Raw genomic sequence first — 19,424 nt, forward strand, 5'->3', positions numbered from 1 at the left:
TATGAAACAACACATGTTCTGTGGGAACTCAAAAAAATAAAGGGAACACTTTTAAACAACACAATGTAACTCCAAGTCAATCACACTTCTGTGAAATCAAACTGTCCACTTAGGAAGCAACACTGATTGACAATAAATTTCACATGCTGTTGTGCAAATGGAATAGACAACAGGTGGAAATTATAGGCAATTAGCAAGACACCCCCAATAAAGGAGTGGTTCTGCAGGTGGTGACCAGACCACTTCTCAGTTCCTATGCTTCCTGGCTGATGTTTTGGTCACTTTTAAATGCTGGCGGTGCTTTCACTCTAGTGGTAGCATGAGACGGAGTCTACAACCCACACAAGTGGCTCAGGTAGTGCAGCTCATCCAGGATGGGACATCAATGTGAGCTGTGGCAAGAAGGTTTGCTGTGTCTGTCAGCGTAGTGTCCAGAGCATGGAGGCGCTACCAGGAGACAGGCCAGTACATCAGGAGACGTGGAGGAGGCCGTAGGAGGGCAACAACCCAGCAGCAGGACCGCTACCTCCGCCTTTGTGCAAGGAGGAGCAGGAGGAGCACTGCCAGAGCCCTGCAAAATGACCTCCAGCAGGCCACAAATGTGCATGTGTCTGCTCAAACGGTCAGAAACAGACTCCATGAGGGTGGTATATGAGGGCCCGGTGTCCACAGGTGGGGGTTGTGCTTACAGCCCAACACCGTGCAGGACGTTTGGCATTTGCCAGAGAACACCAAGATTGGCAAATTCGCCACTGGCGCCCTGTGCTCTTCACAGATGAAAGCAGGTTCACATTGAGCACATGTGACAGACGTGGCAGAGTCTGGAGACGCCGTGGACGTTCTGCTGCCTGCAACATCCTCCAGCATGACCGGTTTGGCGGTGGGTCAGTCATGGTGTGGGGTGGCATTTCTTTGGGGGGCCACACAGCCCTCCATGTGCTCGCCAGAGGTAGCCTGACTGCTATTAGGTACCGAGATGAGATCCTCAGACCCCTTGTGAGACCATATGCTGGTGCGGTTGGCCCTGGGTTCCTCATAATGCAAGACAATGCTAGACCTCATGTGGCTGGAGTGTGTCAGCAGTTCCTGCAAGAGGAAGGCGTTGATGCTATGGACTGGCCCGCCCGTTCCCCAGACCTGAATCCAATTGAGCACATCTGGGATATCATGTCCCGCTCCATCCACCAACGCCACGTTGCACCACAGACTGTCCAGGAGTTGGCGGATGCTTTTGTCCAGGTCTGGGAGGAGATCCCTCAGGAGACCATCCGCCACTTCATCAGGAGCATGCCCAGGCATTGTAGGGAGGTCATACAGGCACGTGGAGGCCACAGACACTACTGAATCTAATTTTGACTTGTTTTAAGGACATTACATCAAAGTTGGATCAGCCTGTAGTGTGGTTTTCCACTTTAATTTTGAGTGTGACTCCAAATCCAGACCTCCATGGGTTGATAAATTTGATTTCCATTGATAATTTCTGTGTGATTTTGTTGTCAGCACATTCAACTATGTAAAGACAAACGCATTTAATAAGAATATTTCATTCATTCAGATCTAGGATGTGTTATTTTAGTGTTCCCTTTATTTTTTTGAGCAGTTTATTTAATATTTTGGATTCTTCAAAGTAGCCACCTTTTGCCTTGATGACAACTTTGTACACTCTTGGCATTCTCTCAACCAGCTTCATGAGGTAGTCACCTGGAATGCATTTCAATTAACTGGTGTGCCTTGTTAAAAGTTCATCAGTTGTGTTGTGACAAGGTACAGGTGGGTATACAGAAGATAGACCTATTTGGTAAAAGACCAAGTCCATATTATGGCAAGAAAAGCTCAAATAAGCAAAGAGAAATGACAGTCCATCATTACTTAAAGACATGAAGTTCAGTCAATCCGGAAAAAAGTGCAGTCGTAAAAACCATCAAGATCTATTATGAAACAGGCTCTCGTGAGTACCGCCACAGGAAAGGAAGACCCAGAGTTACCTCTGCTAAAGAGGATAAGTTCATTAAGAGTTACCAGCCTCAAGAATTGCAGCCCAAATAAATGCTTCACAGAGTTCATGTAACAGACAGATCTCCACATCAACTGTTCAGATGAAACTGCGTGAATCAGGCCTTCATGGTGGAATTGCTGCAAAGAAACCACTACTAAATGACACCAATATTAAGAAGATGCTTGCTTGGGCCAAGAAACATGAGAAAAGGACAGTAGACCTGTGGAGTCCAAATTTGCGATTTTTGGTTCCAACCGCCGTGTCTTTGTGAGATGCAAAGTATTGTGAACGGATGATCTCCGCATGTGTAGTTCCCACTGTGAAGCATGGAGAAGGAGGTATGATGGTGTGGGGGTGCTTTGCTGGTGATACTATCAGTAATTTATTTAGAATTCAAGGCACACTTAACCAGCATGGCTACCGCAGCATTCTGCAGCGCTACGCCATCCCATCTGGTTTGAGTTTAGTTGGACTGTTTTTCGACAGGACAATGACCCAAAACACACCTTTAGGCTATGTATGGGCTATTTGACCGAGGATAGTGATGGAGTGCTGCATCAGATGACCTGGCCTCCACAATAACCCAACCTCAACCCGGTTGAGATGGTTTGGGATGAGTTGGACAGCAGAGTGAAGGAAAAGCAGCCATCAAGTGCTCAGCATATGTGGGAACTCATTCAAGACTGTTGGAAAAGTATTCCAGTTGAAGCTGGTTGAGAGAATGCCAAGAATGTGCAAAACTGTCATCAAGGCAAAGGGTGGCTACTTTGAAGAATCCAAAATATTACATCTATTTTGATTTGTTTAACACTTTTTTGGTTACTACATGATACCATATGTGTTATTTCATAGTTGAGATGTCTTCACTATTATTATACAATGTAGAAAATAGTAATAATAAATAAAAACCCTTGAATGAGTAGATTGTCCAAACTTTTGGCTGGTACTATATGTCTATAAATATGGATGTGGTACACTTCCGGGTGAAATGACCTAACGAAGATCCTTGCAGGATCTAAACGTTTGTTTGTTGCTTTCCAGAGAGATGTCAGGGATTGTAACATATTCTGTTTCACGGAAACATGGCTCTCTCGAGATACGCTGTCGGAGCTGGTACACTCACCTGGATTCTCAGTGCGTCACGTCGACAGGAATAAACATCTCTCCAGGAAGAAGAATGATTTCATGATTAACGACTCATGGTGTAATTGTAACAACATACAGGAACTCAAGTCCTTTTGTTCACCTGACCTAGAATTCCTCACAATCAAATGCTAACCATATTATCTCCCAAGAGAATTCCCTTCGGTTATTGTCACAGCCGTGTATATCCCCCCTCAAGCCGATACCGCGACGGCCCTAAAGGAACTTCACTGGACTTTATGCAAACTGGAAACCACATATCCTGGAGCTGCATTTATTGTAGATGGGGATTTTTCCAAAGCAAATTTGAGAACAAGGCTATCTAAATTATATCAGCATATCGACTGTAGCATTCGCACTGGAAAATCACTGAAAATTTGTTACTCTAATTTCTGCGATGCATAGAAGGCCCTCCCCTGTCCTCCTTTCGGCAAATCTGACCACAACTCCATTTTGCTTCTCCCTCCCTATAGGTAGAAACTCAAATAAGAAGGACCCGTGTTAAGGACTATTCAACGCTGGTCTGACCAATCGGAATCCACGCTTCAAGATTGTTTTGATCAAACGAACTGGGATATGTTCCGGGTAGCCTCAGAGAATAATATTGACGTATACGCTGATTCGGTGAGTCAGTATATAAGGAAGTGTATAGGAGATGTTATACCCACTGTGACTATTAAAACCTACCCTAACCAGAAACCGTGGATAAATGGCGGCTAACCACCTTATTGAACCATGGAAAGGTGACTGGGAATATGGCCGAATTCAAACAGTGTAGTTATTCACTCCGCAAGGCAATCAAACAAGCAAAATGTCAGTATAGAGAAAAAGAGTCGCAATTCAAAGGGTCACACATGAGGCGTATGTGGCAGGGTCTACAGACAATCAGGGACTACAAAAGGAAAACCAGCCAAGTCACGGACACCGACGTCTTGCTTCCAGACAAAGTAAACACCTTCTTTGCCCGCTTTGAGGATAATACAGTGCCACCAACGCGACCCGCTACCAAGGACTGTGGGCTCTCCTTCTCCGTGGCCGACGTGAGTAAGACAAGGCGGCCGGTCCCGACGGCATCCCTAGCCGCGTCCTCAGAGCATGCGAAGACCAGCTGGCTGGTGTGTTTACGGACATATTAAAACTCTCCCTATCCCAGTTTGCTGTCCCCACATGCTTCAAGATGGCCACCATTTGTTCCTGTACCCAAGAATGGCAAGGTAACTGAACTAAATGGCTAGCACTCACTTCTGTCATCATGAAGTGCTTTGAGAGACTAGTCAAGGATCATATCACCTCCACTTTCCTGTCACCCTAGACCAGGCCTGGGCAATTCCAGTCCCCGGAGGCTTGATTGGTGTTACACTTTTCTCCCATCCCTAGCAAACACACCTGATTTAAACTAATTGCATTCTAAACTCAAGATCACGATTTGGTGATTATTGGAGCCAGGTTTGTTTGCTGGGACTGGGGAAAAAGTGTGACACCAATCAGGCCCCCGAGGACTGGAGTTGCCCAGGCCTGCCCTAGACCCACCACCCCAATAGGTCCACAGACGATGCAATCGCCATCACACTGCACACTGCCCTATCCCATCTGAACAAGAGAAATAGCTATGTAAGAATGCTGTTCATTGACTATAGCTCAGCATTCAACACCATAATACCCTCCAAGCTCACTATTAAGCTTGAGGCCCTGGGTCTCAACCCCGCCCTGTACAATTGGGTCCTGGACTTCCTGAGGGGCCGCCCCCAGGTGTTGAAGGTAGGAAACAACATCTCCACTTCGCTCATCCTCAACACTGGGGCCCCACAAGGGTGTGTGCTTAGCCTCCTCCTGTACTCACTGTTCACCCATGACCACGTGGGCATGCACGCCTCCAACTCAATCATCAAGTTTGGAGATGACACAACAGTTAGCTTGAATATTATTTATTTTTTTTACCCCTTTTTCTACCCAACTTCATGGTATCCAATTGGTAGTCTTGTCTCATCACTGCAACTCCCGTACGCATTCGGGAGAGGCGAAGGTAGAGAGCCGTGCGTCCTCCTAAACACAACCCAGCCAAGCCACACTGCTTCTTGACACAATACCCGCTTAACCCAGAAGCCAGCCGCACCAATGTGTCGGAGGAAACACCGTACACCTGGCGACTGTGTCAGCTTGCATTGCGCCCAGCCCGCCACAGGAGTCGCTAGAGCACGATGGGACAAGAACATCCCGGCAGGCCAAGCCCTCCCCTAACCCAGACGACGCTGGGCCAATTGTGCGCCGCCCCATGGGTCTCCTGGTCACGGCCAGCTGCGACAGAGCCTGGACCCGTGATCTCTAGTGGCAGAGCTAGCACTGCGATGCAGTGCCTTAGACCACTGCGCCACTCGGGAGGACCATAGTAGGCTTGATTACCAACAACGACGAGACAGCCTACAGGGAGGAGGTGTGTGTGGTGTCAGGAAAATAACCTCTCACTCAACGTCAACAAAACAAAGGAGATGATAGTGACTTCAGGATACAGCAGAGGGTGCGTCCCTATCCACATCGATGGGACAGCAGTGGAGAAGGTAGAAAGTTAAGTTCCTCGGCATACACATCACCGACAAACTGAAATGGTCCACCCACACAGACAGTGTGGTGAAGAAGGTGCAACAGCGCCAGTCACCTAGAACCCTCACAAACTTTTACAGATGCACAATTGAGAGCATCCTGTTGTAACTGCACCGCCCACAACAGCAGGGTCTGCACAACTCCTCTCCGGGGGCAAACTACCTGCTCTCCAGGACACCTACAGCACCCGATGTCACAGGAAGGCCAAAAAGATCAAGGACAACAACCACCCGAGCCACTGCCTGTTCATCCTGTTTACCATCCAGAAGGCTAGGTCAAAGTCGCTCTGGATAAGAGCGTCTGCTAAATGACTTAAATGTAAATGTAAATGTGCATGTGCATCAAGCTGGGACCGAAAGACTGAAGAACAGTTTCTATCTCAAGGCCATCAGACTGTTAAACAGCCATCACTAACACAGAGAGGCTTGCTGCCTACATACAGACTTGAAATCATTGGCCACTTTAATAAATGGAACACTAGTCACTTTAATAATGCCACTTTAATAATGTTTACATATCTTACATTACTCATCTCATATGTAAACACTGTATTCTATACTATCTATTGCATCTTGCCTATGCCGCTCTGACATTGCTCATCCATATATTTATATATTCTTATTCCATTCCTTAACTTAGATTTGTGTGTTTTAGGTATTTGCTGTGGAATTGTTAGATATTGCTGCACTGTCGGAACTATAAGCACAAGCATTTCGCTACACTCACAATAACATCAGCTAACCATGTGTATGTGAACAATACAATTGGATATGTTTTGATTTGAATAAAGGTACGTGATTGAGCTTGAGTGTGCGGGCTCTATTTCTTTCATACCAACTTTCTTTGGCCCTGCACCCCACTAAAGGATGTAAGTTTGATCACACTTCATGAAATTAATAGACTATGGCATTAATATAATTAACAAAATGACTATATATAAGATCACAGCTTCACAATTGTTCAGCAGTACACACACATAAATAATGTTTGCAATATAATAACGTGTACATACTGTCAACAATAAGAGTGCCAATTTGCAAGCAAAGTGTAGAGACCGCTGTCTGAATGGTATCATCTAGGTATATAAAAATCCAAACTCCAAAACAGCTTCTCCCCATCCCATCTACCTCTATCCTCTTCTAAATCTTCCTTTTTTGTCTCCCTGTTTTACTCTGTTAGCTTATCAAACATAATAAAATCATATTAAATATATGCTATTTTATGATTTTTTCTTTAAAGTGCAAGTCTGCTTCTTAGTTCGTGAAATGCTGACTGGTGGCCAAAACCAATGTTCAGCGGTGGTAGAAGCTGCCTGTAAGCATAGATCCAGGATCAGCTAAACCTCCGCAATCCTGACCTCATCCATTAGGGGGAAATATGTAAAACTGACCTAAAATCAGCATCTACTAACTACAGTACTTCATTCGGGAGGTCCTTCATTCCTGCTCCTAATTAGGTTCCTGGATGATGTCCTCAAGCTGGACTGACCTGTAACACACATTCAGACTAACAGTGAGTGAAAGGCCACACAGACACAGACACACAGACACACAGACACACACACACACACACACACACACACACACACACACACACACACACACACGCACACGCACACCTCACCTGGTTTTTGCAGAATCTTGGCCCAAATATTATGCCCAGGAGAGCATTGATTGTATGTGCTGCACAAAGGACGGCCTGCAGTCCACTGGTTGCCATGAGAACAGAAAACAGCACTACATTCCATTGAACAACGTTGCGTGGCTCCTCGCAGGCCGCCGGCCATAATGTTCTATCAAACAGGTAGATGGGATCTCTACAAAGACAAAGTTAAACTAAATTGACATTCATAACACATAGAACTAGTGAACACAAGCTGTGCAAAGTGTAGAAAATGATTACTGGTAATTGTGCAACTACACAGTGTCAGTGGGAATTTGATCATTGTTGTTCTACTTAAGACCACACCTAGGTTCTCGAAACTGATTTTGAGCAATTGAGGACCCCCCTCCCCCCTCACACACACACACTCACCCGCTTTTCTGTGGTTTGAGTGGCATCTCCCAGGCCAGACCTTGTGTGCTGTTGTGCAGACACAGTGGTCCCTGTACCAGTCCTGTAGCGCTCACTAGGCAGCAAAAGGCTGCAGCAGCCAGAGCCACGCAGGAACACCCCACTTGGCACAGCATCTGGCCACAAGAGGGCGGAAGATCCATACTATTACAACTTGATAGAAAGGGGGCCTGGGGTGGTTGCAAGTGGTTAGAGCACATCTCTGTAGTATAATAGTAGTAATAGTATAATAGTATAATAATAGTATAACATATAATATATACATATAATCTGAAGTTGGTGTGGGTTTGATTCCGGCCAACTGACCTTCAATGGAAAAACTCTCCTAATTATTCCGTCTCTCTCTCTCTCCGTCTCTATCCAATAACCCATGAGAATTTGATAGAAAGAAAAAAATCGCTCCCAGACTAGTTCTAATTAGTTCAGGATGTACACCACAACCAAGCAGGTGTGACAGGTTAAAGGAAATATTCATAGCCTGTTATACATTAAAAAGTATTAGTAAGTTCATAGTATGTGAGGATCTTAAAACATCTAAGGTTAAAAAGATGCATTCAGTATTAGTTGATAGAGATTGATAACATTCATATAATTGTGTTAAAGTTCAAATTTGTCAAAGGGTACGAATTGTGAGAGTAATGTGTAAACGGTATATTGATTACTTTATTTTGTGGTGCCTAAAAGTGTTAATCTGTGATCTATGAAATGCTCTTAATCTATGAGCCGGAGATCGATTGCTCTGGTCTCCACCCATATTCCTGGGAAAATCACGGTCTTTTCTCATTGAACTAAAAGTTGAATTGAGAATACAACACCGTATCACTCTCGTGATTATTTCTCCCCTGTTTTTAGGTACTTTATTGATGATTAAAAAAAATGTAATTTAAATGTTATAACTCGCTAACATGTCAAGAGTGTTTAAGGTGTGTCTTAGTAACGTCTTGAGGAAGTTAGAGTTAAGTTTGAAGAGAGTAATATTAGCCCTGCTCGGTTGTAGCGAAGAATAACATCGTACTGAGAGTAACTGCCATTTTATGTCGATTGTGAATGAACATGTGCGTTGTTAATAAGATATTTTGCTGTGTTATTTGTATAATGGGTTTTCTGTTGTTTTGTAATGTGTTACTTTTGTGAAGATTGAACTAAAAGTTGAATTGAGAAAACAATACCGTATCACTCTCGTGATTATTTCTCCCCTGTTTTCAGGGGCGTAACACAGGCAGGTCACATACATACATGGAAGACTTAAAAATACTCACAAAGAGGACATGAAGATGTAATGGAGGTGGATCGGTTGGTGAACCAGACTAGTTTGATTAGTAACCTCGCCCTAGCTAATGCGGGTCCTGAGATGCACAGATTTGGATGAAAACAGGCCACAGCCTCACCTCTATCCTGTATGCACAGCAGCCTTCCCTTGAGCTGCCAATCACAAACCCCCGAGCTCCAATAAGAACCTACAGACAAAAGCAGAAAAAGCTAAATGAAATGTACCATTAAAACAAGTTAATTTTTTTAAAAATGTTTCAGTGATGGAATCCCTATTCAATAGAATGCTACACATTCACTTCCCTCCAATAATTGATGTTATTACAGTGTTACTGTCAACAATAGCAGAAACAACTTGCAAAAAAATCGTAGCACTGTGACTGACTCTAAATTTAGCTTAAAAACAGACAACAGACATATTAGACACATGACAATCCACCCCCAAACCACAATCTGCCTTTTTTTGGACAACAGGGTTTTTCAGGAATGAGTGACATGAGTGTCATGATGACTGTCATGTCATGACCTTATTAGGACACACACACACACAGCATTGTTGTCTCACCAGGAATCCAGAGGCCCACAGGCCTGTGCCCCACCGGGCCTCTCTGGTCACGTGACCGTCCAACAGGTAGCGTGCCTGAAGGTCTGGCAACAGCAACAGGCCATTGGCCAGCATGCACACAAATGCCATGGGAACAAGGGACACACCCACACACCTGGAGCAGCTAGCGACACACATCTCTGTGGTAGACATCCAGCAAGGATGAAGAGAAGACAGTCAGAATAACTTCAGAGTAATTCTTTTCTTATTTTTTTTTATCTTTAAAGTGCCACTGTTCCTTATCTTGTAGCTCTTGAAATACAGAACAACCCTCTCACCTACAGAGAAGTTCTGTTTCACTCAGAAAAACCGGTCTGAGATCAGTCAAGAGAATGAAAAGGGTTATTAGCCAAGAGAATGACCACATAGTGATTATTAGTTTGAGTCTTACCTGATGGAGTGAGACAGAATAACCTAGTGAGACCGAATGTGACGGAGAGGGAGAAAGAGAGATCCTGGTAACTGCAGCAGTACTGGATGAGGAACACAAAACTTAAATAGGCTCCATGCAGTGACACATGCCCGCCCCCACAAATAGTATATGTAAATCCCCCCCACCAACACACACATGACGTAGGTTACTTTAAATTTGTTTATAATCAGCAAAATTAGTCCTGTATAATTATACACAGTACATTTGATCTAATTTTGTTCTCCCAACCCCCTATATTCCACAATATATCTGGTAACGGTGCAGGTAAGGTAAGACCAAGCTGTCAAAAGCCTGAGTCATGTTCATTAGGGTATGCAATGGAAAGCGTTGTTTCAATCCATTTTGTGCCTAATAAACACTATCCTGGTCTGTGTTCTTCATCCTTTTTCATGTGTATTCTGGGTCTGGTAGTGGAGTAGATTCAGCCAGGATGTGGGACAAGTGAATCACTGCAGCTGTGGGATCCATTCCAAAATAAGAGCATATCAGCCCATTGGGGATCATGTTTAAAAGCACTAAGAAATAACAATAAAGCATTGTTGTAACACTCTGAAACCTTAACTGGCTAGCTTTTTTTTATACCCCCATTTCCGCTCATTAGATAGTAGCGCAACACCCGCTCTGTCTGCACTTGTAGTCTAGCCGCAGTGCCACCTAGTGGGAAATGTGAAGGAATCCAATCCAAGCATAGATATTGGTCAGGTGATCAGTCTTTTGGAAAACATGAGGGCCATTTTTCAGATTAAGTGTTTCCAACAGAAACGCGTGATCACACTAGTTTTGCATGTCATGATCAAACTAGCTTAGCATGTCATGGCTGCCAAGATAGCTATGATCGCCTTCAGTGCATACAGTGCAGTACCACACTCTAGTGAAGACATATTCAGCTACTAAAGAAACTGTCTTGAAGCTCATTTATGTATTGAGATTAACCCCCTATAAAAATCTGTCTGTTTAAGATAGAAACATAGGGCCTTCTGCATCTGCAGTAGAAAGTGGCAGAGCTACAGCGCTGTTTGTCAGACCAGAGGTGCATTCAACAAAGCTTCCATTTGCGAACACTGGCAGCGAGCGTTCCATTTCGGTTTGTTTCTGTTAATAACAAAAATGGATGCGGCAAGATGAGCAGCTATGCTTGCTGCAGCAATTGTGGATGATTTTTGCGATTTCTATTTATTTGTTACTGGCCTACACGAGACCCCATAATGTTCAAAGTGGAATAATGTTTTTCGAAATGTTTACAAATGAATTATACATTTAAAAGTATTCAACCCTTTGGTTATGGGAAGCCTAAATAATTTCAGTAGTAAATATTTGCTGAACAAGTCACATAATAGGTTGCATGGACTAGAAGGGCAATAATAGTAAGAAAAAAAAGTAGAAGTATGACCTGCCTAACCGCCCTCCTTTTAACACCAGCTTAACCCGGAAGCCAGCCGTACAAATGTGTCGGAGGAAACATCGTTCAACTGGCGACCGGGGTCAGACGCAGGAACCTGGCCCGTCACAAGGAGTCGCTAAAGCGAGATGAGCCAAGTAAAGCCCCACCGGCCAAACCCTCCCCTAATCCGGACGACGCTTGTGCTCCGCCCTATGGGACACCCGGTTGTGGCACAGCCCGGGAATGAACCCGAGTATGTAGTAACACATCTAGCACTGCGATGCAGTGCCTTAGACCACTGCACCACAATAATAGTGTTTAACATGATTTTTGAATGACTTCCTCATCTCTGTACTCCACACATACAATTGTCTGTAAGGTCCCTCAGTCGAGCAGTGAATTTCCAACACAGATTCAACCACAAAGAACAGGGAGGTTTTCCAATGCCTTGCAAAGAAGGGCACCTATTGGTAGATAGGCAAAAATAAAAAAGCTGAAATTGAATGTCCCTTTGAGCATGGTAAAGTCATTAATTACACTTTGGATGGTGTATTAATACACCCATTCACCACAAAGATACAGGTGTCCTTCCTAACTCACTTGCTGGAGAGGAAGGAAACCGCTCAGGGATTTCACCATGAGGTCAATAAACTTTAAAACAGTTACAGAGTTTAATGGCTGTGATAGGAGAAAACTGAGGATGGATCAACAACATTGTAGTTACTCCAACATTACTACCATAATTGACAAAGTGAAAAGGAAGCCTGTACAGAATAAAAATATTCAAAAACATGCATCCTGTTTGCAACAAGTCACTAAAGTAATACTGCAAAAAATGTGGCAAAGTAACTAACTTTTTGTCCTAAATATATAGTGTTATGTTTGGAGCAACTCCATTACAACACATTACTGAGTACCACTCTCCATATTTTCAAGCATAGTGGTGGCTACATCATATTATGGGTATGCTTGTAATCATTAAGGGATTGGGGAGTTTTTCAGGATGGAGCTAAGCACACGCAAAATCCTAGAGGAAAACCTGGTTCAGTCTGTTTTCCACCACACACTGGGAGATAAATTCCCCTTTCAGCAGGACAATAACCTAAAACAGAAAGACCAAATATTCACTGGAGTTGCTTATCAAGAACACAGTGAATGTTCCGGAGTGGCCGAGTTACAGTTTTGACTTAAATCTACTTTAAAATCTATGGCAAGACCTGAAAATGGTTGTCTAGCAATGATCAACAACAAATTTGACAGAGCTTGAAGAATTTTGATAAGAATAATGGGCAAATGTTGCCTAATACAGAAGTGGAAAGCTCTTTGGAGACTTAACCAGAAAGACTCACAGCTGTAATTGCTGCCAAAGGTGCTTTTACAAAGTATTGACTCAGGGATGTGAATACTCATGTAAATTAGATATCTATATTTCATTTTCAATAAATGTGCAAACATTAAAAAAACAAAAACACTTTGCCATTATGGGGTATTGTGTGCAGATGGATGAGACTTTCACTGGGGACATGATTCAGCATTGTTGTAACGTTGAGTTACGAGCAAACCAGGCAACTAATGTTTTGGTTAGTTTATAGCTTGTTCAAGACAGTTCAAATAATGACCATATCATAGCTGACAACGTCTTCACTTTAGCAAATGTTTCTTAATTATTACAGGAAAATAAACTTGCAACTAGGGATGAAACAGTGACCGGTTTCACGATAAACCACAGTAAAATTCCCGCCGATTATTATTACCGTTTCAAATGTGACTTATCATTAAAACCATGTTAGATAAACCGACGGTAAATACTGTCCAGCATCATCAGTGAGCAACAGTCTGACGCAGGCGCAGCATGCAACGTGGGTTTTGTTTCGTGTGAAAACAAGGCTTCTGCCTTGTGAGATTGAGTGAGATTCTAAGAGGACCAATTCTGAAGTGTGGTCGTATTTTGGGTTTTACACGAGTGCTGACGGAAACTTAATCTAAAATGGTCACCTTGTCTGCAGAACATGCACAAAAAAAATTGATGCTTAAAACCTCTCTGGGATAGGCGGGACGCAAATGTCCCACTTGGCCAATTGACAGGGAAAATGCAGAGCGCCAAATTCAAATAAAATTCTATAAAATTCAAACTTTCATTAAATCACATATCATCTGATGAGAGCACAACAGTAAAAAAAGAGAGAATAGCATATTTCAATCCTGCAGGCATCACACAAAATGCAGTAATAAAAATATATATCATGCCTTACCGAGCCTCTATTGTTGGCACTCCAATCTGTCCCATAAACATCACAAATGGTCCTTTGTTCGATTAATTCCTTCGATATATATCCAAAATGTCCATTTATTTGGCGCGTTTGATTCAGAAAAAAACAGCTTCCAATTTGCGCAACGTCACTGCAAAATCTCAAAAGTTACCTGTAAACTTTGCCAAAACATTTCAAACTACTTTTGTAATACAACTTTAGGTATTTTTACATGTTAATTGATCAAATTGAAGAAGGGTCTATCTGTTTTCAATACAGGAGGATCACAAAGTAACGCTACTTTTTTAGTCTTGCGCAACTCTCAAACAGTACACATAACGTTACCCTGATCCAAGATGGCCGTACTTCTTCATTTCATAAAGGAATAACCTCAACCTATTTCCAAAGACTGGTGACATCCAGTGGAAGCGGTAGAAACTGCAAACAAGTGCCTTAGAAATCAAGTTCCCCAATGAAAACTCATTGAATTGACAGTGACCTCAAAAATCAAATCTGAATGGTTAGTCCTCGGGGTTTTGCCTGCTACATAAGTTCTGTTATACTCACAAACATGATTCAAACAGTTTTAGAAACTTCAGAGTGTTTTCCATCCAAATCTACTAATAATATGCACATCTTATATTCTTGGCATGAGTAGCAGGAAGTTGAAATTGGGCACACTATTTATCCAAAAGTGAAAATGCTGCCCCCATTTCCCAAAGAGGTTTTTTAAGGGGCCAACACTTCAAATCTCTTGAGTCATCTTCATGACCACCACTTTATTGCGAATGCAAGGTAAATTCACTGTTAGCTAAATGCATGACGTGGGGACTTTAGAATGGGGGAAAATATAATGGTTTGTCTGTAACTTGCTAATAGTTTGTCAATAATGTGAGCTGGATCTTTCGGTGTTACCTACTCTAGTAAAAACACTAGAAGTTGTTCTGCTGCTGTATGCGTCGTGTGTCTGCAGACGCCCATTGCACACGATTACACCTTATGTAGTTTAGTCACCCAACCAACATATTTTGTTCATTTAAAATCCGCCAGTCGTTGACTTGGTTGTAAAAGTGTTCCAACAGGAGAAACGCTATAGACTCCTATACAAGACTCCTGTATTTATGTCAATTGTTGGGATCATTGCAATTACGATCACTATCTTAAGGCTCATTTGTATTTCTGTAAATTGTGCATTGAGGTCACGGTATGTACTCAAATGCAACACAGAAGATAGACTGTGTGAATAATAATAATGTTAGACTAATAATGATAATACATGAGCTATTCCCTTGTTTACAGAGTGGGTGTGCAGCAGGCAAACCCAGTGGATGCTTCTGGTCCCTCTACAGTTGTGACACAGACACTCAGCAAGCATTTTGAAAAGGCAGGCTGCTTATGCACCTACATCAAAACATGCTCAAGACCTCACTGCAGCCCTTTCATATTACATTGCAAAGGACATGACGCCATTTCATATCGTTGAGAGGCCTGGCTTTCTGAGGCTGATGAAGGTTGCCGTGCCTCACTGCAAAGTGAGTGCTGCTCATTTTATTTTATTTTTGTTTATTTGATTTGCTTACTGAAGGTTGTGTTCATTTAAACCTGCACTAGGGAAACTTTCCTCTCATGGCCACATGGTGCCATCTTTAATGTTACTATTTTAATGTTTATGCACACAAGTGCATAGTGCTGCTAATTTGTTAGTTTTCAATGTAAAACTTGGTGAAATGATATCAGTGTGTGTATTAATACTTTTAGAACATTTCCAGCACATTTTAACAATATCGCAGTAATACTGATAATCGTGATCATTTTGGTCACTATAATCCTGATATGACATTTTCATACGGTTTCATATCTACTTGCAACAAGATCATTATTTACAAGTTAATGACAAGCTAATTACAGAAAATAGCTTAGGGTTGTGAGTGCGACGAAATAAAAGCATGGTATTCTACCGGAGAATTTTAGGCCAACAAGACAGTGTCCAAGTTCTAACGATATATCCTAATCTGACTTTGGTGCAGGTCATGTTGTTCTTCACATTAATGTCCCTGGTAAACACACACTATATCAAATAAAATCTAAGTTTGTTTGTCACATGCACAGCATACAGAAGGTGTAAACGGTGCAGTGAAATGATTACTTGCATCGTGGAGACTTTTTAGACCTGTAGCTAGCCCAGCTATCTAGCTAAACAATGAACCATAATCACAACTCAAGGTTACTACCATGCATGAATATGCAGGTAACTAAAGTTAACCAACTAGGTTCAGTGTTAGTTAACTAGCTAACAATAAGCTATAACTACATACGAATAATATTACGACACAGATCATACGCATAACGTTGGCCAGCGAGCCAGCCAGCTAATGTTAGCTAGCTAACAGTGCGCTTGAACTTTCAATGAAAACGACTGACAAAATTAAAAAGATATACAGTGCATTCCTTCATTTTTCCACATTTTGTTATATTACAGCCTTATTCTAAAATGGATAACATTAATATTTTTCATCAATCTCCACACAATACCCCACAATGAGAACGCGAAAACAGGTTTAGGCATTTTTGCAAATTTATAAAAAAATACAGATCTTATTTACATAAGAATTCAGACCCTTTGCTATGAGACTCAAAATTGAGCTCAGGTGCATCCTGTTTCCATTGATCATCCTTGATGTTTCTACAACTTGGGAGTCCACCTGTGGTAAATTCAATTGATTGGATACCTGTCTATATAAAGTCCCACAGTTGACAGTACATGTCCTTGCAAAAATCTAAACCATGAGGTCGAAGGAATTGTCCGTAGAGCTCGAGACAGGACTGTGTCGAGGCACAGATCTGGGGAAGGGTACCAAAACATTTCTACAGCATTGAAGGTCCCCGAAGAACACAGTGGCCTCCATCATTCTTAAATTGAAAAAGTTTGGAACCACCAAGACTCTTCCTAAAACTGGTCGCCCGACCAAACTGAGCAATCGGGGGAGAAGGGCCTTGGTCAGGGAGGTGACCAAGAACCCGATGGTCAGTCTGAGCTCTAGAGTTCCTCTGTGGAGATGGGAGAACCTTCCAGAAGGACAACCATCTCTGCAGCACTCCACAAATCAGGCCTTTATGGTAGAATGGCCAGATGGAAGCCACTCCTCAGTAAAAGGCACATAACAGCCCGCTTGGAGTTTGCCAAAAGGCACCTAAAGGACTCTGACAATGAGAATCAAGATTCTCTGGTATGATGAAACCAAGACTCTTTGGCCTGAATGTCAAGCGTCACGTCTGGAAGAAACCTGGCACCATCCCTACGATGAAGCATGGTGGTGGCAGCATCATGCTGTGGGCATGTTTTTCAGCGGCAGAGACTGGGAGACTAGTCAGGGTTGAGGGAAAGATGAATGGAGCAAGGTACAGAGAGATCCTGCTCCAAAGCACTCAGGACCTCAGACTGGGGCAAAGGTTCACCTTCCAACAGGTCAACGACACTAAGCACAAAGCCAAGACAATGCAGGAGTGGCTTCGAGAAAACAAGTGTCTGAATGTCCTTGATTGGCCCAGTCAGAGCCTGGACTTGAACCCAATCTAACATCTCTGGAGAGACCTGAAAATAGCTGGGCATCAACACTCCCCATCCAACCTAACAGAGCTTGAGAGGATCTGCAGAGAATGGGAGAAACTCCCCAAATACTGGTGTGCCAAGCTTGTAGCGTCATACCCAAGAAGACTCGAGGCTGTAATCGCTGCCAAAAGTGCTTCAACAAAGTGCAGAGTAAAGGGTCTGAATACTTATGTAAATATGATTTTTTAAATCATTTTAAAATTTAAAATAAAAAACAGTTTTTGCTTTGTCATTATCGGGTACCGTGTGTGGATTGATGAGAAAAAAAATGTAATCAATTTTAGATTAAGGCTGTAATGGAACATAATGTGGAAAAAGTTAAGGGGGTCTGAATACTTTCCGAATGCACTAAATCTGTATTCCCAGTCATGTGAGGGCCCAATTTATTTATTTGACTGATTTCCTTATAAGAACTGTAATTTTTGCATGTTGCGCTTATATTTTTATTTCTCAGTATAGATTCAGTAGAGGCCTGATTTTTTTCTTGAGCAGATGGTCGAGGGGCCGGAATATAATTACAAATAAAATGTAGACTGCAAATTGACCGCAAGAAGCCCAAACAGATGTCATATTTGACTAAAACCTAATAATTTCAAATCTTGATTACATTTGTATATGATCACATCTCTCTATTATGCATGGGAATACTTGGAAACACATTTCCAAAATGAAAATCATTTGGAGCTGATTTCCTGGTGTTCTTATGTCCAACAATAAAATAATTTATTTTATTGCTCAGAAAACTTGGGGGGGGGGTCAAATAAAACCATGGGCCACCAGTTGGGTAACCCTGCAGCACAGTATGGTTTAGGAACGGACTGACATGAGAAAGATGCTTGCTGGCACCTGAAAATAACCTTTAAAACATACTGACAAAAAAAATATGTCCCATGTCCTTTACGATGCTCATTTTGTCCAACTATTTGGCACACCCCTACTAATTAGTAAGGAGCTCCCCTCACCTGGAAAAAAAAAAAAAACAGTAGACACTAGGCTCTCCACGGAATGTACATGACAACTCTGGTTTAGAATATTGGCAACTGACTCAAATACCACTTCACTTCCCCAATAACATTGCACATTGAAGAAACCAGCAGTAGCAGTGTGTGAGTGAAATCACTGGGGAGGCTAAGGCAATAAAAAAGCCATTACAACCTGTTGCTCTATAACCCATTTGTTCATATGCCACTGTGATGTACAATAAGGACGTGACAACAAAAAGACAGTCACAGTGGCAGAATAAATTCAACTACATATACTCGAAGTTTGTTTCATCACAAAACCAGAGAGCAACATCTGTCCAGTTAAGTCCACTAAGTAAATATTACGCAACAGTTATACGACCTGCAGCATGGTCAAGCAAGTTAATGTTTGACAGTTTACTAAACAACTACTAATTTAGAACCAGTCACCGCAAATCAGCACAAAGACAACAGGAGGTTGATGGCAGCTTAATTTGGGAGGACATGCTCGTGGCAATGGCTGGAGTGGAATAGGTTGAATGGTATCTGTTTTCCATGTGATTGATGCCATTCCATTTGTTCCTGTCCAGCCATTATTATGAGCTATCCTCCCCTCAGCAGCCTCCATTGCAACAGGAGCACTGCCTCCGCTATTCTAGTTTGTAAGTAAAACAAATAAAGTTGACTCACCCTACTTGTAGACGAGTTCAACACCAATACCATCCTACTCTCATGTTGGAAAAATGGTCTAATGCTGTCATTCAGTACGCTTTCAGTTTGTTTTCCTAGGCTACCCAGCTAAAAACGGTTTGCTAGCCTATCTTCCTTGCATGGGCAAAAACGAACCAGATAAGTTAGCTAGCTAGTTAACGTGAGTCTGCTATATTGAATTTCAATCGTCTCAGGCCAGTGGCACAATATATGAATTCATGGTTAGCTCAGAATCTCTGTCATAATAATTGGCCTGTACAGAAAATGAAGTCAAAACCACATCTCCAACTATTGCTGTCTGGAACTAAACAGTATGAAAGGGCCGATTTAGCAAGCCATCTACTGCAGGACATCAACACAAGCAGACCAGAAACAGACACTTTGTCTCACAATGA

General features: G+C 42.4%; 1 protein-coding gene across 1 annotated transcript; it reads right to left on the bottom strand.

Annotated features, from left to right (window-relative positions):
• Window positions 1-6,246: 6,246 nt before the first annotated feature.
• On the bottom strand, window positions 6,247-9,821 carry LOC115137669 (transmembrane 4 L6 family member 1). Its single transcript, XM_065024133.1, has 5 exons — window positions 9,645-9,821; window positions 9,199-9,267; window positions 7,772-7,926; window positions 7,361-7,553; window positions 6,247-7,225 (listed from the first exon to the last, which is right to left on the bottom strand). Exons 1-5 carry the CDS (start codon window positions 9,819-9,821, stop codon window positions 7,211-7,213), a joined length of 609 nt encoding a protein of 202 aa, XP_064880205.1. The 3' UTR covers window positions 6,247-7,210.
• Between the last annotated feature and the right edge of the window lie 9,603 nt (window positions 9,822-19,424).

The sequence above is a fragment of the Oncorhynchus nerka genome, linkage group LG11 (assembly GCF_034236695.1).
Source record: "Oncorhynchus nerka isolate Pitt River linkage group LG11, Oner_Uvic_2.0, whole genome shotgun sequence".
NCBI lineage: Eukaryota > Metazoa > Chordata > Actinopteri > Salmoniformes > Salmonidae > Oncorhynchus > Oncorhynchus nerka.

Coding starts and splice junctions, on each gene's coding strand:
- LOC115137669 (XM_065024133.1), bottom strand. CDS start 9,821: ATGTGTGTCGCTAGCTGCTCCAGGTGTGTGGGTGTGTCCCTTGTTCCC. Junction 7,927..9,198: donor GCTGTGCATACAGGATAGAG/GTGAGGCTGTGG, acceptor TCTTGTGGCCAG/ATGCTGTGCCAAGTGGGGTG. Junction 7,554..7,771: donor CTCAAACCACAGAAAAGCGG/GTGAGTGTGTGT, acceptor TTGTCTTTGTAG/AGATCCCATCTACCTGTTTG.